The following is a 19180-nucleotide window of genomic DNA, read 5'->3' on the forward strand; positions in this document are numbered from 1 at the left end:
TCTCTTCTTTCTTGACCAAGCTCATCTTTCCCTTTCTCTCATTTCGTCGAATGAGAACTGCCTAGAGGGTGGGTATTTTGTCTGGAGGTTCTATGCTGATTCAATTTTTTCTTCGAATGAGGAGACTCTTGTATCAGTCTGGGATTTGAAGGTGGGGAGAAGGGCGCTCTTCTCAGCGAACTCCCAAACACAGCGTATCGTGATTGAATTGTTTTTCAATTTTATATTTATTCCATTTGTATCTGACATGGAACCCACATATGATGACTGAGTTATGAGCTGGACTGATCATGATTATTTTTAAAAAAAAGTGAAAAAAATAAGGACTGAATTTTAAGTAAGTCAAAAATAGAAGAATTAAAAGATTAATTTTCCCATAAATAAAAGTATATTTAGAAGAAAACAAATTACGTCTTTTACACATTTATTATTTTTAACTAATTTTAATTAATCAATATTTAGATCAACCATGATTTAATTAGTCGTAACTATTTAGAGCAGCGAGGGAATATTAGAATGAATGATTAAGGGGAATTGGGTTCTCCCTTTCAAAAAGTTATTCCAAGGCATTTATGCAAGTATTTGACAGCCACATTATACATACCATTCGATTCAATTACTCAAAAGTACCTATCATCCAATATATATGTGTCCAATCTCGCCTCAATCATATATATATAATCCCTCCTCGCAGTAAATATTCACTAAGTTTATGCGTTGTTCATAAATGCGAGTATATGGTTCCTCGTTTGGCAAACATATTTTGCGTTATCAACTTTCGGAAGACTTGAGTCTTGCTGAACGCAAATGGACAAATGGATCCGGCTACGAGTCCGCTTTCGTTTACCGTGCCTTGGACACAAAACCACGAACTTGCGTTGTTTATTACGGAGGGGATACGCGGAAGATGATTTACACATTCTATGATGCTATCTGTGAAGATAATTAACCCTGTGGCGGTAACATAGAGTTCGTGGCTCTAAGAGATGGCGACGATGGGCCTTACAAATTTGGTGGCATTAAAGAGACAGACATTGCTGAGAATTTCACAGTGAGAAGACAAAGATCATTCGGGCCTGAGGTGTTGCTTTTGAACTATGTAATGGGAAGAAGAACAAATGAATTAGCCTTGAAAAGACAAGGAGAGGATGAATATGAAATTGACTTCCAGTCAAGGTCTCCTTTCTTCGGTGGATATTAATAACCGTGTGCACGTAAACTTTAATCCTACGAGAGGTCTATATGTGTCCTACTCCATAGGATATCCGGTTGAGATCGGCGATGCGTTCATGGAGGTTACTGGTCATTTCCTTTGACATCGCAGTGGTGAGCCTCCGGATGATGTTATTCTGAAGGAACTAAATGACATTCGGAGAAAGTTGATGATGGAGGATGACAACAGTACTGGCGGGCCTTCACAAAACATTTATAATTTGGGAAATTTTGTTTAAAATGAGCGAATTTCTCAAGGCGATGGCAACGGCTGTATCATCAACAATAGGAACATCCAGCGCGGTCGGTATCAGACCAGCGTTTAATTAACAGTGAAAATTTCAAGGTACTTTTGCTGGCTTCTACCATAGTATAGTATTCTCGTCCAACGTGAAACATAACAAATGAACAGTGTAACATCTTCAGGTTATCCCCCCCTCTCTCTGTATGTCCCTTTTGTTAACCCATTGCTCTGGGGTTTGCTTTTCTCAACATATATTTTTGTTACGCATTTTGTATAACGGATTAGCACAAAATTCCCCTGCTAGTTGGCAACGGAATGCTTTCATTACAAATAAAAAATTTTGATACAAATTTTCGTCCCCAATTCGTCGTTAAAATCAACAACGAGATTAGTGACAGAATATAACATTTATGTTGTTAAATTTCGTCATTAATTTCCTTTTCTTTTGTAGTGGATGACTCATATAACAAATGCGCGGAATTGTTTCATTAATGTTATGTTGCACACTAGGAACATTCAATTTGGGGAACGACTGAAATCACAAATTAACAGAAAGCATATGATGCGTTTGCTTGAAAAAGAAAGCATTTAGTTAGAATCGAATCCAAAGGCTTTCTTTTTAAGCTATATACTATATTAAATGACTGCATTTTTTATTTTAGATTTTTATAGGACATGTTCTTTACCAGAGACTTTCTTTTAGGGCTGTCAAGTGAACAAAGTTAAAATTTAAAAGCATTTTTATGACTAGTCATATTTTGATGAATATTCTTTAATATATATATATATATATATATATATAAGGAGAGTTTAGAAAAATAATTACAAATTTAGGAGACAAAGTAGATTGGAGTTTTATATTTATGACAAAAAAACAAAAAACTCTCTACTAGCTCTTATATATTGAGGATCATCAAAAGTAGTATATATACACATGCCCCTTTCATGTGAATGTTTGTTGCTTGAAATGCGACACCGTGCTTTTCACATCACATGATGCCTTGTTTCAATGTACGTAATTGTGTCGCAGTAAACATTGTTCGTGATTGTTAGAGACTTTGGCGAGAGTTTAATAGCGCCCAGACTTTGGCTAAAATAATACATGTTCTATATATCAGTTTAATTTTTTTTTCAATTTTTTTATTACAATACTTGATTGAAGATATTTTAATAACAATTTAAAATCATATCTAATATAATCAATATTAAACTAATTTTTCTAGGAAGTTATTTGAGTCCGTGACTAAAATCGGAAACCGTGACAACATGCTTTTTACAGTCCATGATTTCTTGTTTGATCTTACAGAGGACTTGTGGCCGGCCTTTCGATGTGGCAAAGGTTTAGTGAATGTAGTGGAAATTTCATGGAGCGCGGAGAAGAAACAGGACTGTTCCCTTTCAGGTACCAGTACGTTAAGAAGGTAAGTTAGGTTTATAAACTACGAATAACGCGATATAAGCATATAAAATTCAATTCCATACATAGTTGGGTGCGCGATTAGAAAAAACTTTTTGTAAGCTGTCTAATTCACACCGTTTATTACGACATGGTTTGAAAAATGTGATGAGTGGTATTTTTTAAATATTGCTAGATTTTTTAGATTGGTGACATAGAAGGTAAGTTAGGTTTACAAGTTAAGAATAACATGACATAAGCATATAAAATTCAATGCCATACATAGTTGGATGTGCTGCTGGAAAAAATCTTTTTTAAACCGTCTAATATACACCATTTATTGCGGCAACAGTTTAAAAATGTGACCGATTACATTTTTGTAAATATTAATTAGATTTTTCAGACCAGTGACATAAAAGGTAAATTAGGTTTGTAAATTAAGAATAACAAAACATAAGCATATAAAATTCGATTCCATGCATGGTTGGGTGGGGACTTAGTTTTAATTAATTGTGTTATTCACATACTACTACGATATATGTGATCCTTGAAAAGGCCTTTACATGAATCTTTGTACGTCACCTTGTGAAGGGTACCATGACACACATGAAATGTTTTCTACAGAGAGAAAAATGTTGGAATATGTTTATGAATTGAACATCCTTTCAATCTTAAATAAATTGTTGGAATCAAACTCTTCATTTAGTAACAAATGATAATTTTTTTGTAACCGTCATTGTTATTTTGAAAATTAAAATTAATATGTTAATATTTAAAAAAGTTTTGTCAAGATGTAAAATTTCAATATCACGATTTTTCTTTAACAATATTAGGATTAAATGTTTTGTGATGGGCGTTAGTGACGGAATTTTTCAGTTACTAATTTCCGTCATTGGTCCTTTTAAAACAGAATCAACAATTGATTGGTGATGAAATTTAATAACAGAATAAAATTGTGTTACCAATCTGTCACTAATGTAGCAACAGAAAGTTTCAATTACTAAATTCCCAGTGACAAAATTCTGTCACTAAATTCCTTCATTAATTTTATTTTTTGTAGTGTTACTTGAGGATTAATTATGCCTTTTATTAAAATATATTATTTTAATTATGACCATTCGCTTTGAATTATTAAACCTTGAATCATCATTTGTACTGGTCTCATTTTTAGTAGCTTACTTTGCTCTTTTTTTTCTTTTTTTTTTAACTAAGCACAAGTATCATTTTATTGGAAATAATCATGTTTGAAGTACTATCAGGTACTAAATGTGGGCATATCTTTTAACAGGAATTTGAATCTTAATTCGCCATGCTATGAGGAATAAGTTTTTTACATCCGGCCGGTTGGTACTTACCTTGCCCTTTTGTTAGCATAGCCATCTGCCTTTGGAGTGCAGCTATAGCCCATTGCTATGCGGTTTACTCTTCTCAATACATTTTTCTATTATGCGGCACAATAGGAATGATCAATTCAGGAAACGACTAAAATCACAAATTAGAAGAAAGCATCTGATGCTTTTTTTTCAAGTGAAGCATCTGATGGTTTCCTTTAAAAGGAAAGCATTCGGTTAGAATTGGATCAAAAGGCTTTCTTTTTAAGCTAATATTAATTAACTTGCTATATTTTTTATTTTAGTGTTTCTTATAGGACCTTTTCTTTTACCAGAGAGTTTCTTACGGGGCTGTCTCTTGAGCAAAGTTAAAAGCATTTTATGAGTCGTCATACTTCCAGTCATTATTGTAAGATCTAATTAACTAATTTGAGTATATTAAGGATGTTATTTAAATTAGTTAAATAATCATCTTCCTTAATTCCCTCCCTCCCTCTCCTACTCGATTATTGTTAGGGATATTAATAGGGCTAATTAAAAAAAAATGATAAATATATGAAATAGGTTTTATATATAGGACCAACATCAACTCTCCAATTAGGTCCTGTATTAAGGATCGTATATCTCAATAGTATATATTGAAGGCTAACGTATACAGGTGAGACGTCAGCTGTTTTTCTTTTAAGCAGTAGAGTAATCTCGCTCTCCCTCTAATATATGCACACTTTTCCTGAATATGAAAATGCTCATAATTCTAACAAACCAAAGATAAAATTTATATAATTTATTTTTAAAAAAAAGGTTTGACTAAATTTTGATTAGTCACAACTAGATTAGAGACTTACCCTTGGAGCTGAATTTTTTGTCAGAAAATAAGGATAAAACTAAAAAATAGAATTTGGGGAACTTGCAAAAATGGTGTATTATTTTGGTATGACCAAAACTTCAAAATGGGAAAGACAACAAATGAGTAAGAGTAGCGAAGGACATCAAATCTTGAATGAGAAATCTTAAGATTTAAGTTTATTTATGGTTACCTATTTTTTCTGTTAAGTACACGTACTTTTTATTGGAGGTAATTCCATTTCAGCCAATTCAACTCCTGTTTGTAACTTTATGGTGCTTTCACTTTATTCTATCATTAAAACTTAATTTTAATTGATGTCTTCTACATTAATCCAAGTCCACTTGTGCATCCTAACAGCCGGCTTCAATAGCATTGTACCCAACTTGTGAAAGAGACCATGTGATGTGATGCTTATCTTCGAAGCGCGTTCAATTGGAATTGGATCACCATTTAGGCTTCCCTTAACTTGTAAGGAAAAAGCTGGAATACATGGCTATTAAAATGTTGTTCTTATCAGACTGAATTAATTTTTAGAATCTTTTTTTTAACAAATTAATATTTTTTATATCTAAATAGAATGCTGACATGTTTGAGAAACGTCAGCTGTTTTTCAGGCCGAACCATATTTGCCTTTGCATATAATAAAAATATCTGTACAAAACTGCACGTTTGTGATTCATACTTTTTGACTCGCTTTAAACTCAATGTACATCACGTCTAATGTCTAGTTTAATATAAAATTTATAACAAATTGTATTATTTATAAATTATGAATAATACTTATGAACACCCAATTTTGTCCAGGCCCCACAAGAAATATTAAATGTAAATGAAGCAAATAAAAATGAAATAAAAGAATAATAAAAAATTAATATCCTCCTTAGTTCTTTCTTGAAAGGTAAGTTTGAGAAATCCATCATGTGACAAATTGAAAAAGGAAAATTAAATAAGAAAATCCCCTTATTACAATAAATGGCAATAAAATAAAAAAATAATAATTAAAATCATATTTACTATTGCATCGATGAAAATTTTATGGTGTCATATGCCGCTGCGGGAATACTTTCGTGGATATGATTGCATCTTATCCCCATATTATTTAATCACTGAAATAGGGTCCATGATCGAATATACACTTATCCGGTATCTCTCCAGTATATATAACCCCTTTTCCCGGCAAACGTTGAGCGAGTTGATGGGTTTATGAGCACAAGCATATGGGTTCTTCATTGAGCCACATAGCGCCCCATCGTCGAAGAGATTTTGTCTTGATAAGATGTGGACAATACGAATGGTCAAGTGAATTCGGCAAGGAGAGCGCCATCATTTACACTAGGGAGTGGGACGAGAAACCAGGAATTTGCACTTCTTATTACAGGGCGAGTCATGACAAGGTTCTTTTTACATTCTATGATGCCATGAGTGAAGATAATCTTGTGGCGATAAACATAGAGTTCTTGGCTCTAAGAGACGGCGATCGGCTTTACAAGTTTGGTTCTGTGAAAGCTCGACAATTTGGTGAGAATTTCACAGTTAAAAGACGAAGACCAATCGGGCGCCAGATATCGTTTTGGAGCTACGAAATGGGAAGAAGCGAAAATCAGTTAGCCTTGTGCAGAAGAGATGAGGAATACGAAATTCAATTCGAGGCAAAATCTCCTTTGGTGGTTCTTCGTAACTTTCTGTGCATATCCTGTGATCCATCGAAAGGTCTTGTCGTGGACCGTTTAGGTTTTGCTGATCCTGTCGGTAAGTCTGATGGTCTCATTAGTAGTCTTATATATGATTGTTTGCCTCCCGTTGATGTTATGGACGACATAAATTTCATTCGGAGAAAGTTGATGGAAGATGACGCAGTGGTCTCTCATGGGAACCGAGGGACCATTCTTCCCTCTTATCAAAACAATGCTATTTTGAATACAGGACAAAGTCAAGGTCTTTTCAATGGCTCTATCTTCAATGACCCTCAATTTCATATCAAAGGTTGTAGGCTTAAGTTTAAGGTTTCTCAGAATGTTTAGGTTCTTCGTCTGTAAATCTCTCAATTTGCATCTTATTGTAACTTTTTATGATCATTCACTTCACTATATATATATATATATATATATATCTTTTTCCCTGCTGAGCATGTGTTCATTTCTTCCCCTTCCATGCATCTTCCTAGTCTCTTCTGTGTTTGCTCTATGTTAACACTTGGACGATTAATAACTGTACAGGTCAACCTAAAGATGGTAATTGTAATTAATAATGATGCAGAATAAATCGTTTCCAGGTCCCAAGCCAGCTATCAAAAACTTCCGCGAAACTTGAGCGAGCTTTAATAACGATTTGTCTGGTGGTTTTATTCAATATGCTAGTAATTGTCTGGCTATCCATTAAAGTCAAGCCTTGCTCTTCCAGTATTTCATCGTGCAAACAGACAATGGCTCACACACACACACACGTGTATAATATAAATGTGGAACGGATAAGATCACATGTTTCTTTAGTCTCATGTGGCACACTGTGGATCATCAATTGAGGAAACGATTAAAATATGATCACACACTGGGAAAAAAAAAGCATCTTTTTTTTTCCGATTAAAAGAAAGCATTCATTTGGAATCGGATCGAATGGCTCTCCATTTATAAGGGGAAAAGCTGAATTAAATGACTGCAGTTTTTTCTTTTTATATTTCGTTTTAGGCCTTTGTTTTTTGCCAACTATATTTTGTTACAGGTCTAATTCAACTGGACAAAGTTGAAAGCATTATTTCACTAGCCGTATTTTTTATATCTGAATAGAATGCTGACGTATATGCCCCACATAGGCTCTCTTTTCGGTGGAGTCATCTTTCCCTCTATATATAATATACTCCTACGCAATAGCTATTTTGTATAGATTAAAGAAGGCAAATAAATTCCTTAACTCTAATAAATGTGAGGAGGTGGGAGGATTCAGTGTAATTAAGGTTTCTTAGTATATACCGGGTTCTTCATTATACATCGCTCGATTCAATTTGCATCTTATTTGCAAGTTCTTATGATTAAATCTTTCTCCCTTATGAGTGTCGTGTTCATTTCTTCATCTTCCAATATATCTTCTTCAATAACTGTATATAGCTCCGTCTAAAGATGCAAATTTTGGAATGATGCAGAATAAATGTTTCCAGGTCCCAAGCCACCTATGAACTTCCACGAAACCTGGGCTGCCCGTGTAATTATATATCCTCATGTCATTTCTACAGAACGTTAAAGAATTGATTGGTCAATTAGTTACATATCTTTTGGACATTATGATAGCTATAATTCTAAGCAATAGTCTAATAAGGATTTGGTGGCCAACAAAAAAAAAAAGGAAAAGAAAAGAAAAGTCTAATAAGGATTTTTGTGGCAATCCATTATGCTAGCAATTTGTGGTGCGGAAATTTTAAGTTTTGAATTGCTTTTTTCGACTAATTTTGATGGTAAATTTTCAGTTGTTAGAAGTATAGAGTGTTGCATTTTTAAAGAGGAAAAGTTGCTGAAAAATCCTTCGTTACAAAATTTATTGTTTAAATTAATGTGTCTAAATTTGTTTAAGAGCCCAATTGTAACCTATCTTTAACTAACGCCACTTTTCTTCAACTGTAAGCAATTTGTATTCAATTATATGTAAAATGAAAGGCATTTGTTTATGTTTCACAAAATTGAAAAAAAGTTATACTGCCAAATGCGAGTTGCATGATCTGATATTTTCTTCCTTAAACTCTCTTCTCAAAAGCACCATGTATGCCAAACTATATTAAGGACGTAACATCACCCTTAAACTCAGTAGAATGTTGCAATGTTGTTCTAACATAAAATCTGAGCCAACGAATCCCTTAAATATAATGAGGTCATCCTCCATTGAATGATGAGGTCATTAGAGACAAAACTCTTTTTATATATTTACTTCCTATAATGCAAACTCACAAAAAATATAAGTTAACCTAAACACACCCTTTAAGGGCGAGCTCATTTTACTCCCTCTGTCATTAATATAAGTTAGGGATAAAGGTTATTTTTGCTACGGAAGTTTCCACAAAAGAGCATTGGGTTTCAGGAAGGTTTTTTTGGAACAATATTACCCAAAAGTAGTAAAAACATAGAAATATCGCCCTCCGTTAACAAACCCTAATGGTCAACATATAGGGTGTGTTTGGTTGGAGGGGAGGGGAGGGAAAATGAGCCCCTCCCCTCATTTGGTTAAAAATTTTGGAGGGGAGGGGAGCTAAAATGTCCCCTCTCCTCCCCTCTCTCCCCCCATTTTGGCTCCCCTCCAAATTGGAAATTTTTGGAGGGGAGCCAAATTTTTGGACCATTATGCTCTTATAGTTTTTTCAATATTCCACTTCTACCCATAAAATATATTATTATAATATTTATTTCAAATAAAAAATATATTATTCTAAGTAAAAAAATAAAAAATATATACATTATTATAATTAAAAATATATTATAAAACATTACTTAAAAATAAAAATTTATTTAAATAAAAAATTATAATATTATAAAATTAATTGTTTTTTATAAATATATTATTTATTAAATATATTTTAAAGCTGGAAAAAAAGATAGCCTAAAGAGAATAAAATTTCATTTTTCTTAGAGCATATAAAATTTATTAATTTGATTATTTTAAATATATTATTATATTAATTAGAATAAAAATTACTGTACCAATTTTTAATACACATATTAACATGATAAGACTGAATTTTTATTAAATTATATGATTTAAATTAAGATGTAAATTAATTTATATAATATATCAATAAAAAACATAAACTAATATGTAAGGGTAAAATGGTAAATTGATTATTACTATCCCTCCCCTCCCCTTCTTGAACCAAACAAGGGATCATTAAATAACCTCCCCTCCCCTCCTTTTAATCAAACCAAACAAGGTGAGGATGAAACCTCCCCCCTCCCCTCAAACCAAACAGACCCTTAGTTGACGAAACTAGGCTGATACAGCTTGCCACGTGGCATAATTTGCCACCTATTATTCCACATAATATGCCATTTCATCATCACCGTTACTGCTATGTTGAAACTTTCTTCCCTCTAGCCCAAAATTGCAGCTTGCTGGAGATGATCATCATGAACCCCAACAAATCCTTCTACTCCAGAGATTTGATTCACCAATCCCAAATCTGCAAAAATTACAAAGAAAAAGAAACAAAATAACTTCCCCAAATAGAACTAGTGAAAAAGAACTAATGAGCTAATGAAATTGAGCAAGAATTCTATTTCCTGCTCTCTTTCAAATCCAACCCGCACTCGTTTATCATGAAATTCAAATAGAATGGAATAACAAATCATGTCTAAAATTTTAAAAAAAGAAAAGAAAAAAAAGCCAAATAAGAATACCCAGATTTAAAGGGATGAGGATGAACATGATCTGAGGATGACAACGCTATAAATCATATGGCTAAGAGACACAAGTAGCAGAAGATGAGGAGCAAGAAACCAAATCAGGAGTTAGATTTTTTTTTTAATACACCAAGAAAAAAGACAAACAACACTAATCAGGATCTACTTCCACAAGTTCCCTAAGCGAATCTAGTGCCACCTGGAATTCCATAGTCTCGGTCAAGAATCAGAATCACAATCCCATTTAATCACATACCTATGAAACCCATGGAGCTATTGAACCTCAGATCGTGATCTACTCTGCTCCCAGTCCCACGACTGTAGAAATTGGTTTGCACAATCGTCTTGTCTTTGCCCAAGAACTCAAAGTCCCGACGAAGATGAACCCAGTGGAGGAGGTTCATCGGAGTCAATGATGATAGAGATGAGGGTGATGGCGAAGTGGAGAAGGTGAGAAGAAAAGAGATAAACCAGCATACGTAAAGTGAAAGAGAGAACAAGAGAGGGGAGAAGCTCGAGAGTTTCATCGGCTGATGAGGGAGAGATTAAGCCAACAGGGATCACATAACAAAGACGCAGGGGATGTGATCAACGTCGTCACTGACGTCACAAGTGGTGGAGAGCGACGTGGGTGGTAGGGATGGCGTCGCGAGGGGAGGGGGCGTCGTGGGTGGTGGGGACAACGCCGCGGATAGTGGGGATAATGACGCGCGTGGAGGGGACATTGTAGGTGGTGGGGACGGAGTCGCCGCGGTGGATGAAGAATTGGTGCTCGGAAGAATTAAGGTAGTTCTCTCGATTGTTCCTAAATGCTTTGATTAGAGGCTAAGGACATGTTTAGTATTTCATATATTTTGTTTTTATTTTGATGATTTGGTGTTCTATGTGGGACAACACATGTCATAATACCTTGCGTAGCAGAGCCACATCAACATAATTTGGCCAACTAATGGTTGACCATTAAGGCTTATTAATGGAGGGCGAGGTTGCTACACTTTTATTACTTACAAGGTAACATTGCTCTAAAAAAAGCTTTGCCCAGTGTTCTTTTGCGGAAATTTCGGGGACAAAAATGACCTTTATCCCTATAAGTTACATTATCTCTCATAGGGCTGGTCCTATATATACTATCTCTTGTTTTTTAATATAAGATCTATTTGATTATTTTGGTGAGTTTAAAAAAAACTAGTTAAGTTAATTATTTGTAATAAACAGGTATAGTCTTTCCTAAAATACCCTTGCTAATAATGTGTATTAGAATTACCCTTTCATGGACACATTTAACATATGCAACCACTATAAGGACTACTTTTGGAAAAAAAAAAACTGGATAAATATAAAAGAAAAAGTAAATTGGAGTTCTATATTTAGGACCAACTTGAATGTCAAACTAGCTCTTATATTAAATACTGGAGCTATCAAATTAAACTTCCTTTTCATCTAAAATTTAATCCACTTTTTGCATTTTTACTCTTTAAATACATGTCTGTACATTATCTATCTCAACTTCCCCCATATTCTCTCTCACTTACTCTCTCTATAAATAAAGAGAAAATTAATCTTTGAGTTCTTTAACTTTTAACCCACTTATAACTCAGTTCCTCAAATATGACTCGATGCAATTCAGCCCCTCAACTTTTAACTCACTTAAAACTCAGTTTTTTCTTCTCACTTTTTTTTTAAAAAATAATCATTATCAGTCCAATTCATAACTCAGGCATCATATGTGGTTGCCAAGTAAGATTTATGTGGAATATAAATAAAATTTTAAAAAAAATCAGGTAGAATTTGCCGACGGCAAACGTGACCAAAAAGAAAGTTTGCGAAGAGCAAACGCGACCACCTGGACTTCGCTCAAATGGGTCGCTTCCCATTCCAGCGGTGTATAGAAGGATCTGATGCTGGGAAGCTTGGGCTGCAAAGATATTGGTTCGTGTTGCAAAGAAGGACACGTTAAAGGAGAGAGGTTGGCACTATAAAGAAGTGGTGTGGATCAAAGTGAGTGGAATGGCGTGGTGGAGCTGATGGAAGCCAAAGACAAGGGTCATGTGTTTCACTTTCATCTGTTCAACCCAACCTGCGACAGTGCCAAAAATGACGTAGTTTCTGGGATTCTTTTCTCCTTTTCTTTCCTCTCTTCTTTCTTTACCAAGCTCATCTTTCCTTTTCTCTCATTTCGTCGAATGAGAACTGCCTAGAGGGTGGGTATTTTGTCTAGAGGTTCTATCCTGTTTGAATTTTTTTTCCCTTCGAATGAGGACATTCTTGTATCAGTCTTGGATTTGAAGATGGGGAGAAGGACGCTCTTCTTTTCGAACTCCCAAACACAGCGTATCATGATTGAATTGTTTTTCAAGTATATATTTATTCCATTTGTATCTGACGTGGCACCCACATATGATGATTATGAGCCGGACTGATAATGAGTATGTTTTTAAAAAAGTGAAAAAAAAAGTACTGAATTTCAAGTCAGTCAAAAATAGAAGTGTATTTGGAAGAAAACAAATTACATCTTTTACATATTTATTACTTTTAACTAATTTTAATTAATCAATATTTAGATCAACCATGATTTAATTAGTCGTAACTACTTATAGCAGCGAGGGATATTAGAATAAACGATTAAGGGGAATTGGGTTCTCCCTTTAAAAAAGTTATTCTAAGGCATCTATGCAAATATTTGACAGCCACGTTACACATACTATTCGATTCAATTACTCAAAAGTACCTATCATCCAATATATATGTGTCCAATCTCGCCTCAACTATATATATATATATATATATATCCCTCCTCGCAGTAAATATTCACTAAGTTTATGCGTTGTTCATAAATGCGAGTATATGGGTTCCTCGTTTGGCAAACATATTTTGCGTTATCAACTTTCGGACGACTCGAGTCTTGGTGAACGCAAATGGACAAACGGATCCGGCTACGAGTCCGCTTTCGTTTACCGTGCGGTGGACAGAAAACCACGACCTTGCGTTGTTTATTACGGAGGGGATACGCGGAAGGTGATTTACGCATTCTATGATGCTATGTGTGAAGATAACCTTGTGGCAGTAAACATAGAGTTCGTGGCTCTAAGAGATGGCGACTATGGGCCCTACAAATTGGTGGCATTAAAGTGGCAGATTTTGCTGAGAATTTCACAGTGAGAAGACAAAGATCATTGGGACCTGGGATGTTGCTTTTGAGCTATGTAATGGGAAGAAGAACAAATGAATTAGCCTTGAAAAGACAAGGAAAGGATGAATATGAAATTGAATTCCCGTCAAGGTCTCCTTCTTCCGTGGATATTAATAACTGTGTTCGCATAGCCTTTAATCCTACCAGAGGTCTATATTTGTCCTACGCTATAGGATATCTGGTTGAGATCGGCGACCCGTTCATGGAGGTCACTGGTCATTTCCTTTGACATCGCAGTGGTGAGCCTCCGGATGATGTTATTATGAAGGAACTAAATGATATTCGGAGGAAGTTGATGATGGAGGATGGCAACAGTACTGGCGGGCCTTCACAAAACATTTATAATCTGGGAAATTTTGTTTAAAATGAGCGAATTTCTCAAGGCGATGGCAACGGCTGTATCATCAACAATAGGAACATCCAGCGCGGTCGGTATCAGACCAGCGTTTAATTAACAGTGAAATTTCAAGGTACTTTTGCTGGCTTCTACCATAGTATAGTATTCTCGTCCAACGTGAAACATAACAAATGAACAGTGTAACATCTTCAGGTTATTTCCCCTCTCTCTCTCAAAGTAAGAGAAGTTGTATGTGTGTCCCTTTTGTTAACCCGTTGCTGTGCGGTTTACTCTTCTCAATATATATTTTTGTTACGCATTTTGTATAATGGATTAGCACAAAATTCCATCACTAATTGCGATGGAATGCTTTCAATGCAAATAAAAAATTCCGGTACAAATTCTCGTCCCCCAATTCGTCGTCAAAATCAACAATGAGATTAGTGACAGAATATAACATTTACGTTGTTAAATTTCATAATTAATTTTCTTTTCTTTTGTAGTGGATGGCTCATATAACAAATGCGTTGAACGGAAGATCGATTGTCTCATTAATATGATGTTGCACAAACGACTAAAATCAGAAATTAGAAGAAAGCATATGATGCGTTTGCTTGAAAAAGAAAGCATTTCGTTTGAATCGGATCCAAAGGTTTTCTTTTTAAGCTATATTAAATGACTGCATTTTTTATTTTAGTTTTTAATCGGACGTTTTCTTTACCAGAGAATTTCTTATGGGGCTGTCAAGCGGACAAAGTTAAAACTTAAAAGCATTTTTGTGACTAGTCATATTTTGATGAATATTCTTTAACATATATAAGGAGAGTTTAGGAAAATAATTACCAATTTAGGAGACAAAGTAGATTGGAGTTTTATATTTATAACCAAAAAAAGATCTTTTATTAGCTCTTATATTTAGGATCATCAAAAGTAGTATACATACACATCCCTTCACCTCTTTCATGTAAATGTTTATTGCTCGAAATGCGACAAAGTGCTTTTCACATTCCATGATGCCTCGTTTCAATGGACGTAATGGTGTCGCAGTGAACATTGTTCGTGATTGTAAGAGCCATGGGCGAGAGTTTAATAGCGCCCAGACTTTGGCTAAAATAATACATGTTCTATGTATCAGTTTATTTTTTGCAACCCTTTTACTACAATACCTGATTAAAGATAATTTAATAACAATTTAAAATCATATCTAATCTAATCAATATTAAACTAATCTTATGGCGTTTCGATATGGCAAAGGTTTAGTGAATATAGTGGAAATTTCACAGAGCATGGAGAAGAAACAGGACTGTTCCCTTTCAAGCACCGATATGACCAATTTCGACGCGTAGAAGGTAAGTTAGTTCCCCCCCCCCCCCTCATTTTGGGGACTGAGAAGGCAAGTTAGGTTTATAAATTACGAATGACGCGACATAAGCATATAAAATTCAATTCCATTCACAGTTGGGTGCGCTATTAGAAAAAAAAAATTTCTTTTTAAACCGTCTAATTCATGCCACTTGTTGACTACGACACGGTTTAGAAAATGTGATGTGTGGTAATTTTTTAAATATTGATGGATCTTTTAGATCAGTGACATAGAAGGTAAGTTAGGTTTATAAGTTAAGAATAACATGGCATAAGCATATAAAATTCAATTCCATGCATAGTTGGATGTGCTACTAGAAAAAAATCCTTTTTAAACCGCTTAATTTACATCATTTATTGCAGCAATGATTTGAAAATGTGACGGGTTGCATTTTTATAAATATTGACAGATTTTTCAGAACAGTGACGTAAAAGGTAAGTTAGGTTTATAAATTAAGAAAAACACAAAATAAGCATATAAAATTCAATTCCACACATAGTTGGGTGGGGGCTCAGTTTTAATTAATTGAGTTATTCACATACTACTACTTTATATGTGATCCTTGAAAAGGCCTTTACATGAATCTCTGTAGCCCACTTTGTAAAGGGTACCATGAGACACGTGAAATGTTTTCTGCAGAAAGAAAAATGTTGGAATATGTTCATCAATGGAACATCCTTTCAATCTTAAATAAACTGTTGGAACCAAATTTTTCATTTAGTAACAAATGATAATTTTTTGTAATCATCATTATTACCTTGAAAATAAAAATTAATATGTTAATATTTAAAAATTATTTGTCAACATTAAAAATTCAATTTCACTATTTTTCTTTAATAGTATTAGGGTTAAATGTTTTGTAATGGGTACTAGTGACAGAATTTTTCGTCACTAATTTTCGTCACTGATCTTTTCACAACAAAATCAGGGATTGATGGTGATGAAGTTTAACAACAGAATAAAATTATATCACTAATCTGTTGCTAATGTAACAATAGAAATTTTCCGTTATTAAATTTCGTTGCTAATTTTAGTTATGAAATTAGTGACGAATTCTGTCACTAATTTCTTTTTTTTTTTGTAGGGTTACTTGTGGATTAATTGTGCCTTTATTAAAATATATTATTTTACTTACGACCATTCCCTTTGAATTATTAAACCTTGAATCATCATCTGCACTAGTCTCAGTTTTAGAAGCTTACCTAGCTTTTTTTTTTTTTTTAAGTCAGACACAGGTATCTTCTTGTTGAAGGCAATCTTGTTTGAGATACCGTTGGGTACTAAATGTAGGCACCTCTCCCAATAGGAATTTGAACCATAGTTCACTATGTTATAAGAAACTAGTCTCTTTTACCAGACCCAGCCGCTTATCGTGCCCTTTTGTTAACATATCCATGTGCCTTTGGATTGCAGCTAGCCCCTTGCTATGCTTTTTACTCTTCTCTATACATTTTTCTACTATGTAGCACACTAGGAATGATCAATTCAGGAAACGACTAAAATCACAAATTAGAAGAAAGCATCTGATGCTTTTCATTTAAAAGGAAAGCATTCAGTTGGAATTGGATCCAAAGGCTTTCTTTTTAAGCTAATATTAAATGGCTATAGTTTTCTATTTTAGTTTTTCTTATAGGACTTTTTCTTTTACCAGAGAATTTCTTACGGGGCTGTCAAGTGAACAAAGTTAAAAGCATTTTATTACTAGTGATATTTTTCATATCTCAATCGAACCATATATCGAAGGCTGACGTATACAGGGTGACGTCATCTTTTTTTTAAAAAAAAATAGTAGTAGAGTAATCTCCCCCCCCTAATATAAGCACAATTTTCTTGAATATGAAAATGCTTGTAATTCTAACAAATCAAAGATAAAATTCATATAATTTATTTTTTAAGAAGCGTTTGATTAAATTTTGATCAGTCAAAACTAGATTGGAGACTTCCCGTTGGACCTGAATTTTGTGCCAGAAAATAAGAATAAAAAAAATAGAATTTGGGGAATTCGCAAAAGTGGAGTATTGTTTCGGTATGAGAAAACCACCTGAAAATGGGAAAGACAACAAATGAGAAAGAGTAGCGTAGGACATCACAACTTGAATGAGAAATCTTGAGATTTAAGTTTATTTATGGGTACTATTTTTTCTGCTAACCACAAGTATCTTCTTACTAGAGGTAATCCTATTCAAATCAATTCAACACCCATTGGTAAGTTCATGTGTGCTTTTACTTTATTCTATCATTAGACTTAATTTTAATTGATGTGGGACTTCTTCTACATGAATTCAAATCCACTTATACTTGTACATCCTAACAGGTGGTTTCGATAGCATTGTACTCAACTTGTGAAAGAGGCCATGTGATACTGATCTTCGAGAGGCGTTCAATTGGAATTAATGGATCCCAATTTAGGCTTCCTTTAACTTCCAAGGAAAAAGCTGGAATAAATGGCTATTATAAAGTTGTTCTTATCAGACTGAATTAATTTTAGAATCTTTTTTAAAAAATTAATATTTTTCTATCTAAATAGAATACTAACATATTTGAGAAACGTCAGCTGTTGTTCAGGCCGAACCATATTTGTCTTTGCATATAATAAAAATACCTGCACAAAACTGCACGTTTGTAATTCATAGACTGTTTGACTCACTTTGAACTCAATGTGGATCCTGTCTATTGTCTAGTTTAATACTACCTCCGGGTTTAATATAAGAGTTATTTGACTTTTATTTTGGTCTTAAATATAAGATTCCAATCTACTTTGTCTATTATATTATCTATTTTTCCCAAGGTAATCCTTATAATAATGGTAGTTCTAGCCAATACACTTGATTAGTAAGGATATTATAGGAAAGAGAACATATATTTATTACAAATAACTAACTTAACTAATTTTTTAATAAACTCAAATTAGTCAACTAACTCTTATATTGAGGACCAGAGGTAGTATATTGATTTTAAAATTCATATAATATATAGAATATATGACTCGTTTTGTTCTAGGTAAATTATATGAATTTTGCTAGGCTAAAACAAATATGTTCTATATATCAGTTCAATTTTTTTTAAAACTTTTACTTACAATATATGTTAGAATTAATTGTATATTAGCTGTCAACTGTATTAGCTTAGCGTCAATATTAGAGTTAGTTATAACCAATGATTAAAGAATCCGGACGGTCGGACCGGTTGAACCGTCACCCGGACTCGTTAACGGCTCGGTTGGACCAAAAAACCGTTCACATAGTTGAGCCGGATTGGACCGGAGTTGAGCCGTTATTAAGCCGGAAACCGGAGTGGACCGGGAACCGGAACGGTTTTCAGAAAACCGGACGGTTTTTAGCCTGACTGAAAAATACTAAAAAATTTTAAAAAAATAGAAGAAAAATAAAAAAATTGATCCCCTTAATATCCTAATATATTTTTAGACTAGTTATAACCATATAGTATTATTTCATTGAAAATTCATATATTGTGGTGTTAAAATCGTGAGTCGCTAGTCTTTTTGTTTCGATATTTGATCTATCTTTTAAAAAATATTTTGATTTGAATGAATTGATAATTTGTAATATCATTAAATATTTTAAACATACATAAATTAAATATATAAGGTTTTAGTCCATTTCAATGATTTATTATAATTTTAGATTATTTAAATGCATTTCTAAATTATTTAATAATTTGATATTTTTCATATATACTAATTATATGTATATAATATTTTTTAAATTAATTATTGCGTCACCGGTCTGACCGAACAGGTCCGACCGATCCGACCGATTGAACCATGACCCGTTGATCTTTCCGGTTCGACTTCCGGTCCGGCTTTTAAAACATTGGTTATAACCATCAGTTTCACAATAGAAAGCCACATCTATGTCTGACTAG

At 33.8% G+C, this 19180-nt stretch overlaps 1 protein-coding gene across 1 annotated transcript; it reads left to right on the plus strand.

The window, feature by feature from the left end:
* Positions 1 to 6237: 6237 nt before the first annotated feature.
* LOC114738779 (uncharacterized) lies at positions 6238 to 8224 on the plus strand. The gene is made up of 2 exons (XM_028926849.1): positions 6238 to 6779; positions 8167 to 8224. The coding sequence occupies exons 1-2, from the start codon at positions 6248 to 6250 to the stop codon at positions 8169 to 8171; spliced, it is 537 nt and encodes a 178-aa protein (XP_028782682.1). The 5' UTR covers positions 6238 to 6247; the 3' UTR covers positions 8172 to 8224.
* Positions 8225 to 19180: the final 10956 nt, after the last annotated feature.

The sequence above is a fragment of the Neltuma alba genome, unplaced genomic scaffold (genome assembly GCF_004799145.2).
Source record: "Neltuma alba isolate B1F8T4 unplaced genomic scaffold, ASM479914v2 tig00013683_pilon, whole genome shotgun sequence".
NCBI lineage: Eukaryota > Viridiplantae > Streptophyta > Magnoliopsida > Fabales > Fabaceae > Neltuma > Neltuma alba.